Here is an 8608-nt window from a genome sequence, read left to right on the forward strand (position 1 = left end):
GTTGCCCAAATTATGTCGCTGGGTGAGGATTTATGGGTTAAATGATCAATTTCTGATCTATACATACACCCTAATAAATATATATATAGTGTTTGTCATTGTTTTTTTAATAAGTTTTTAGAAAGTAATAAATAATTTTATTTTTTATTTTATATTATTAAAATCATTACTTTTAAAAGCTCTTTTTTTTCGTTTTTGGATGGTATGACAGGCCAAATAATTACTTTTCAGTCCTTACGAAGAACTATTCATTCTCCCTAGGGCAAGCTCACCCTACTATATATATATATATATATGGTAAAAAAAACTTGGAAATAAAATAAAATAATAAAATTAAACTTAAAAAGATATTTTAGAAAAAAAAAAAATACAGCAGCTTGGTGGCTACCAATAAAAACTAACGGTGCTGAGCTGGCACACGTTAGGCAGCCTCCATCACCATTTCGAGCAGGGTTCCCCCAGGATGACATTATCCACATATACCCCTCATTTTTCATTAAATTATCAAGTTTGTCAAAAAACACCCTCCATTTTCCCTTTATTTACATCCACACCCTTCCTTCATTGCTCACTATATATACTATATAGAGCTTCACCGTTTGTTATCTCTTGTATAACCTCCAAAAGCCTCTCGTGAACAACACGATGATGACCATTCGCAAGACCGTACACACCTTGCTTGGATTTCCCGATCCCGAGGCATTCCCGATCAATCCTCACCGTCAACGTACCATCCCCTCAGATGCCGCCGGCCTCCGCGCCCTCGCCGGCGAGATTCCGAAGCCCCGTCACGTGGTTGCCTCCTCTGCCGTTGGACCTATCCCGAAACCCACGGTCCTGATCGATCCCGGGCCCTCCGGCGCCGGCGGAGGGCTCGGGCTCTGTACCGAATGCTTAGGGTTCGAGAGCCTCGACGTCGGCAGCGGCGGTGGCGAGATCGGAGTGGAGAAGGTTGAGAGGAGCGCAGGGGAAAGGCCACGTCGGAGGGTGGTGGCGGCTGCGGCGGAGCAGGTGTTTCCGCCGCCGTTGGCATCGCTGGCCGGGAAGGATGGAAGGCGGAGCTCGTTCTTGAAGGCGGTGAGGATGGACGGTAGGATTTTGTTGACCGAGGTGACGATCGAACGGCCGGAGATCATGCGCGCCTCCCGCCGCGATGGACGGCTGAGATTGCATCTGGTGGGAAGTTATGATCACGAGGAGGATGAAGCGGGGGTGAGTTGGGAGTGGGGAAGAGTGACGAGGAGTGAAGGGGTGACGTGTCAGAAAGCGGTGAGCGGTAACCATAACCATATCCCACAGTGGTGGAATCACCGCTTCGTTGCCACCGCGTAGTAGTGTACCAATGCTTTAGTTCCAGAACTTTTTCTTTTTCTTTTTCTTTTTCGATGCTAATTAAAATTATATTCGGGTTTTAATCCTTAAATATTTTAAAATTAACTTTGCAAATAATTTTGCAATTTTATGTATTTATTTATTTATTTATTTATTTTGCAGTTCACTGGCAATATCATTTAAATTTTAATTAGTAATTGAAGTTTAGGAAGGTTTAAATTATTGAATAATTATGTTTTTTTAAATATGGATAAATTATTTGCTGAACATGGATGTGTCCATGCGGAGTTATTATATGCTGGTAGGGTTTAAAATCCTTTTTAGTGGGATATAAAATATGAATATCTTATGTATAAATTTTAATGGAATATGAAAGGATTAATAGATTAAAAGATTAAAATCATATTATCTAATATAGAGGATCCTGTATTTATAAATTAAAAGATTAAAAAAATATTTTCTTCCGGCAAAAAAAGAAGAAAATATTAAGATGATTTTAATTCTCATAAAATTTATAAATTGATTTCTAATTATGGAGTATATAATTGGAAACAAATATCTCATATATATTTGATTTTCTTATTTTAGTAATTGCATGTGGCGTATTTCAAAATTATTTTTAACATGATGCTATAGGTGTTCCGACAATGGCTTAAATATGCCCATATGATACAATAGAAATATGAGAGATATATTTTATAGACTCGCATATGAAACTATAGAAATATATAAGAGATATTTTATAGATGCGCATGTGCAACTTAAGAAAGTATAAAAGTATATTTAGGAAAAAAAAAATAGTAAAAATTCTTACGAGTTAAGAACCGTGCTAGTCTAATTGTAACTACCTGCACCTGTAATTGAGAAATATTGAGTTTGAGCCTCTCAGATTATAATTCACATTCTAGGTCCCATGTAGAAGTTTTGTGTGAGAAATACCTCTCGTTTTCTCCTCCAGAGTTGCATGGCGGGGGTTTATCTCTACGCAATTAGTAAAGCCACCGTAACTAATGCACTTTTATATCCATTTATCCATCGTTTTGTGGCTGTGTTACTTGTCGACTATGTGGGAAAAAAGAATTCTTACTAATTAAGTTTTATCTATAACGAATACATTAAAAAAAAAGTGATAACAGTCCTAACAATATATATATATATATATATATATATATATATATATATATATATATAATATTAATTTGTCTATGTCTCTTGTAAATTAATTTTTTTTTTCTAAATATCCCTCAAACTTTTGTAATGGATTAAAAATTCATACATTCACACAAAGAGAGATACACTTTTATAGGGGGCTCACTCTGGCGGGTTTTTAAACCACTTGAAGCAGCCCAACCGACTAGTGAGTTTCTGCAAAGAAGATGAAAACATTAAAAGATAAAATTATAAAATAATATCTTCTTCTTCTTCTTTTTAATAAGAGTTTGTGGAGTAGTTTATAAAAAGAAAGGTTTTTAATGTCTTAAAAAAGTTACATATTATGTTAAATTTATATTAAACATCATTGATAGATGATGGTTTAATTTTTTTATATAAAAATGGATAAACTACAAATTTATTAAGATAGAAACAATACAAACAAGTAAAGTATAAATAAACTAGGAAAGATTGAAGCTCTCACCTGAGATGAGGCGCAAGAACAACTAAGAGCAAAAACAAGGAACAAATAACAAGCCAATAAATCAGCTCTATAGACGGAAACCACCAAAAGGGGTACAGGTCTACAAGGCTGAGAGTTAAAAGTTTTACTCCAACTGTGGAATAAGATCTGGTTCGCCAGAAGTGTTGGAAACCCTAGCGCTGAGGAAATTGATAGAGCGCTTGATCTTCTAAGTAGCCTCAACCTAAGTATGTTGATGATTGTTAGATGCCACTGAAAACCAAGAAAGTAGCATATTAGCAATTTTTATCAATAAAGAATGAGTAGGTAGTGCTGTAAATTGAAATATGAGATTATTGCGCTCAAGCTAAATATTTCAAAAAATAGCTCTAATGCAAAGATCCCAGAGGGGTTGGCATTGAAATTGAAATGATGTGATCCAAGTGGTCCAAATCGTCGAAATGGAAGAGGGGTAGGAATTAATTTCCAAAAGTTGTGCTAAGAAATACCAGATACGTGTTGTGTAAAAGCAATCAATGAAGAGATGATCAATAGTCTCGGAGGCCCTGTGGTAAAGTACACATGTATCAGTTGTATTTTGAGAGTTACACCTTTTTCTGAAAAGGTTAGTAAAGTACACATGTATTAGTTGTATTTTGAGAGTTACACCTTTTTTTGAAAAGGTTAGTAAGGGTGAGTATTTTATCTTCCCAAGCAAGCCAGCAAAATAAAGTGATTTTTACCTTCGAGTATTTTATCTTCCCAAGCAAACCAGCAGCCAGGAAACTTCTTTTGCATTAATTTTGAGCTCGAGATCGAGTTACTTAATTTTCAATTTAACTGAAGTTGGGCATGATCAAACTCACCCCATTTACCAGTTGTCAATATAACTTTTAACCAATGCTGAATATCACTTATATAGATTTGATTAAAATTTTTTAATTGTATAGTCCTAAGTGAAAATGAACCTAGAAGAAGTAAACCTTTTGCTATAATTATTATATTCATGCACCTAAGCAAACACAAGATAGTGAAATTCTGGAGATGTTTAAAAATGTGCTTTCTATTCTTTTCTTACTTAAATTTAATATTTTGCTATGCCATAATTTGAACAAGCATATTTATTTCAAAATATTTAATATGCTTTCCACATGCTTTATGGCCAACTGTTTATTATTGATATTTTTTTTATCATTATATATATATATATATATATATATATATATATATCTGTGTGTGTTGGTGTCTTCATACTTTCCTTCATTTATAATTTTTGAAGTTTTTTTCAGTAATATACTTATTTTGTAAGTATTTAATATTTTATATATGTGTTTCAAAAAAAAAAAATTTAATTAATTATTTTAGGTAACTAGGAATGGAATTCCTCGTAGCTCAATCTCACGACTTAATATTATATAGTTAATTAATAATTAAAATATTAATCACTATTCTTATAAATGATTTCAATTAATAATACATGATATAAATAGATGAAGCCAATTTTTATACAATTTTAAAATAGTTATGCATTATATATTAGGTTAATTTTTAAATTCATGAGAATCTTCCACGTGTTTCCAATGATCTCTTATCTTTCATGGTGTCAATTGGGCCTGTCACATGTGGGCTGAACCGGCCCAGCACGATACGGCCCGTTTGGAGTAGGGGGTCTGTTACTACTATGATGGGCCATCTGTGGGCCCGTAAAGCACGTGGGCCGACAAGGCCCAATCTATGAAGCCATGCTTTTGTTTGTCCGTTTGTTTGTTGTTTTTTATAATATATGAGATGAGTAAAATAACTATTATAACTTCTATAAAATAGTAATTTTTTAGATGATTATATTTTATGAATAAATTTTTTTTATAATTTTTTAAATAAAACAAAATGTTTTTCACTTTTGAATATAATGTAATTTACTATGTGCATAATGGTTTAATCTCAATAAAAAATTCAGAATTTTTAATTTATATTTCAGAATTATTTTAAAAATTTTAGAAAATTTTAAGTTTATTAACCGGCTGACTAGCGTATGCAGTCAAAACAACACAATTTGAAGGATTAAGTTCATCCAAAAATAATGTAAGAAAAATAAAATATTCTAATAAATATTAAGTAAAAAATTTTCATAAAAATAATCTCTTAATTTCATTGAACTCTATGTACATAGATTATTATTATTATTATTATTATTATTATTATTATTATTATTTTATTTTATAATATGAAAAAGTATTATGCACCTTATATACAACTCAACTAAGCATTTGAAATGAGTTGAACTCTGACTTCTGGTACGGGAATCAACAATCTTATTATTTGAATATTGCGATAGCGGCATAAACTCATGATAATATATATTTTTTAATTTATTTTCACCTATATTTTATAAAAAAAAATTTTGTGGTCCATGGTAAAGACAATCCATAATGCAATGTTTAACTTCAACAAAAGGGTCTTCTTATTTATGAATTGCATCCACTCATCTCTCATCCATGCTTGGCCAGAAGAACACAGCATATTTTAAATAGTACTCATGTCTTGTTGTCTTTTTTAATTTTTGTGTACTTCCGCCTTATTTTACCATTCAATACTTTTGTGTTGTTTTAAATGCAACTTTCCATTATTTATTAAAAAGAATATTTGTATGAACCGAAATTTATTATTTATATAAATAATATACATTAGCAAGCCAGCTAAGGATTTAATCTCTCTTGTACTACTCTACTACATGAGCTTGTCGTTTGGATGGCAATCTTTGTTGAACACTTTTATATTTTTTTCATTTTCTTTTTCTATTATAATAGCAATTTGTAATTATTGTCACTAATTTTTAATAAAATTATAGTTTATCTATTTTTATTATATATATATATATATAGTGATGCATGAAGAACATAAATAAAGAATTTTTCTAAATATAATGTTTCACAAAATATATATCCGCTAAATTTCGGAATAAACTCACATAATTGACAAGATCTCATAATTTAAAAAAAAAATTGTTATAATAATAATACAAAAACAAACAACAAGGAAAAAAAGTCAATGTCTTCATTTGATTTCATGGCCAACATCAAAATTACAAAACCACAAGCCTTTAATCTATCTATCTCCTCAATTAACTCACCAAATTAAACATCAAACATTCACACAAACTCTCTTTACACCCAAAAAAAAAAAAAAAAGGAAGACCTTTACAAACCTCAAAAAAGGGAAGCATCATATCAAGAATTAACACTCCATATACCTCTAGATGAGTTCTTATCTATCTTTACTACTCTTGGCTTTTGTTTCTCTTCTCTATTGTTAGATATAGTTATATCTACCTTTACAATGTGATGATCTGAAGTTCTTTTTGAAGAAATAACACCATAAGATCCCGGAACAAATTCATACGGTGAGTTCGGCGATGCGAGTATGTAGTCCACTCTTGTTCCATATTTACATGTGCCTTGTACATCTACAACAATAGAGAAAATACTAAAATTTTTTGACACAATTAATCGAACAAATACTTTAGATCTATTACCTTGTCCTTTCGCAACTACAACAACAGCTTCACATTCTCCGGCATAATTCTTAGCATCCACATATTCTTTACTTTTTAAAAACTTCATAACTTCAACTTTAGGTGTCGGTTTGCCAATTTCTTCATAATACTAGATAAAAAAAAAACATATTATTTGGATTCAATTCAACCTAAAAACTTAATTCGATAAAAACTATGTAATACCTTAATGATATCATTCCATCTTTCGGAGGAGTAATCGGACTCATCCAAAGAATTAAGGCCACCGAGAAGTATGTGCGGCCCGTCTTCCGGCCGGAGAATCGCTTTGATTTGCTTCATCCTCCAATTCTCATCAAGATGATCAAGATGAGTACAATGAAGATTGATCTCTCCAACTCTAGGCACCTCAATTGTTGCTTTCAACACATTCCTTCAAGTTCATCCAAATCAATTAACTCGAGGACAATATTTTACCTTAAAAGCTAGCCAAAAAGCCAAAAAATACCTAAAATCGGTGTCATCGAAAATCTTCTGAACCTTCCAATGTTTTATCGGCCATTTTGAAAGAATAGCATTGCCATAATCCGGTGCCCAGCTCTCTGCAAATATATACTTCATGCCTAATCCTTCAGCAAGATCAGAAAGTGGATGCATTCCCTTTTCTTCTTCAGCTCTAACATTTTGCAAAGCAAATATATCAGCTCCCACTTCTCTTAGAACATCAAGAACAGTTCTATCACTCTTGATCTTCTCTTCTTTCTCTCTTTCTCCATTTGGAAAGCTAAGACTATGAGCCATTAATGGAGCTTTACCCTTGTGAGCTTTTTTTGAAACTTCATCACCTTCTCCCAAGCGCTTGCTTCTTCCTAATGAGATCTCATTGTCAGGAAGGTTGATAGAGACTCTTAGTTTTGCAGACTTGGAGGCTAGCTTTTGTTGTTTTAGTATACTCTTTGGTCGATCATTTGTAGATTTTCCCCGGATATCGGTGTCGATGTGGTTGAGTTTAGCCGGCCGGGGATCTGCCCAAGGGACGGCAGGAGCCATCGAAAACATGGCCGCGTTGAATGTCGCTAACCGGATTGACGGCAATTGTCGAAAACTTGTTGATTTATCTTGTTCTCCATTAGACTTGATCTTGTTGAGCTTTTGGATGACTACTTGAGGCTTAGGACGACGATGAAGAGGACGACCGAGACGAGAACATAGACGCCGGAGTTTTAGAGTGATCATTTTGAGACAAGAAGAAGAAGAAGAAGAAAATGATGATGATGATGATGAGTTTGATTTAGAGGAGTAGTGTGATATGGTTTTAGTGAAACCATGGAATTTACTTGTTTTTGTGCCTGACATGACTTGAGTTTTAGTTAGAGAGTAATAGTACTAGTTCTTCTCATGATTCATTTTAGAGGTGATCCTTTAATTAATTTATATAATTTTTTTTTTGAATTTAATGTTTATTTTACTTTAAAAAATGGATCTAGTATTGTTTGATTAGAACACAATCGAAGACTTCTTTAATGTTTGTTCCTCAGTTTTCCACCGAGCTTACTAATATGATAAAATGCAACCTGGGTTTCTTCGTCAGCACACTGATTTTGTTTTTAAAAAAAATAGACAAATTGACTTGAATATAATTTATAAGATAGTGATTCGTCTGGATTCCATATATATATATATATATATATATATATATATTTCCATTTATCTCATTCATAACTAATTTAAATATTTAATTGATAGAGTTTAATATTTATTTTAGTTAAAAGAAAAAAAAATAGATCTAGTATTGTTTGACTAAAACCACAATCTTAGAACTTTTTGATATTTATCCTCAATTTTATACCAAGTTTACTAATATGATAATTTTTAATTTTTTGGATAAATGTCAATAAGTGCTTCATTATCTTAAGTATTGACCTATTTTACATTATAAATTTCTAAAAGAGTGTTAAGTTATTGGTGCATTTTTATATTTGTTTTTTTAGACATCTTTAAGTGAACAGCGCTTGACATATATTTATAAAAAAAAAACCATGTTATATAATTATAAAATTACCATCTCAACACACTTGTGCCCCCGCTCTTGTGTGAATTGAACCTCGAACCCATTTTTTTTTGTAGGACAACACTTTACCCAAGAGACT

At 32.2% G+C, this 8608-nt stretch overlaps 2 protein-coding genes across 2 annotated transcripts; one reads left to right on the plus strand and one right to left on the minus strand.

Annotated features, from left to right (window-relative positions):
- Window positions 1-619: 619 nt before the first annotated feature.
- On the plus strand, window positions 620-1405 carry LOC120265668. The gene has a single exon (XM_039273619.1). The coding sequence runs from the start codon at window positions 646-648 to the stop codon at window positions 1330-1332; it is 687 nt and encodes a 228-aa protein (XP_039129553.1). The 5' UTR covers window positions 620-645; the 3' UTR covers window positions 1333-1405.
- Window positions 1406-5983: 4578 nt separating this feature from the next.
- LOC120264627 lies at window positions 5984-7847 on the minus strand. The gene is made up of 4 exons (XM_039272455.1): window positions 6967-7847; window positions 6684-6891; window positions 6480-6609; window positions 5984-6410 (listed from the first exon to the last, which is right to left on the minus strand). Exons 1-4 carry the CDS (start codon window positions 7812-7814, stop codon window positions 6175-6177), a joined length of 1422 nt encoding a protein of 473 aa, XP_039128389.1. The 5' UTR covers window positions 7815-7847; the 3' UTR covers window positions 5984-6174.
- Window positions 7848-8608: the final 761 nt, after the last annotated feature.

The sequence above is a fragment of the Dioscorea cayenensis genome, chromosome 7 (genome assembly GCF_009730915.1).
Source record: "Dioscorea cayenensis subsp. rotundata cultivar TDr96_F1 chromosome 7, TDr96_F1_v2_PseudoChromosome.rev07_lg8_w22 25.fasta, whole genome shotgun sequence".
In the NCBI taxonomy this organism is placed as follows: Eukaryota; Viridiplantae; Streptophyta; class Magnoliopsida; order Dioscoreales; family Dioscoreaceae; genus Dioscorea; species Dioscorea cayenensis.

Excerpts from the sequence above, each read along its gene's own strand:
- LOC120264627 (XM_039272455.1), bottom strand. The coding sequence starts at position 7,814 with ATGTCAGGCACAAAAACAAGTAAATTCCATGGTTTCACTAAAACCATA. Across the intron at positions 6,892-6,966 it reads TTCGATGACACCGATTTTAG|GAATGTGTTGAAAGCAACAA; the intron begins GTATTTTTTGGC and ends ATGAACTTGAAG. Across the intron at positions 6,610-6,683 it reads GATGGAATGATATCATTAAG|TATTATGAAGAAATTGGCAA; the intron begins GTATTACATAGT and ends TTTTTTATCTAG.
- LOC120265668 (XM_039273619.1), top strand. The coding sequence starts at position 646 with ATGATGACCATTCGCAAGACCGTACACACCTTGCTTGGATTTCCCGAT.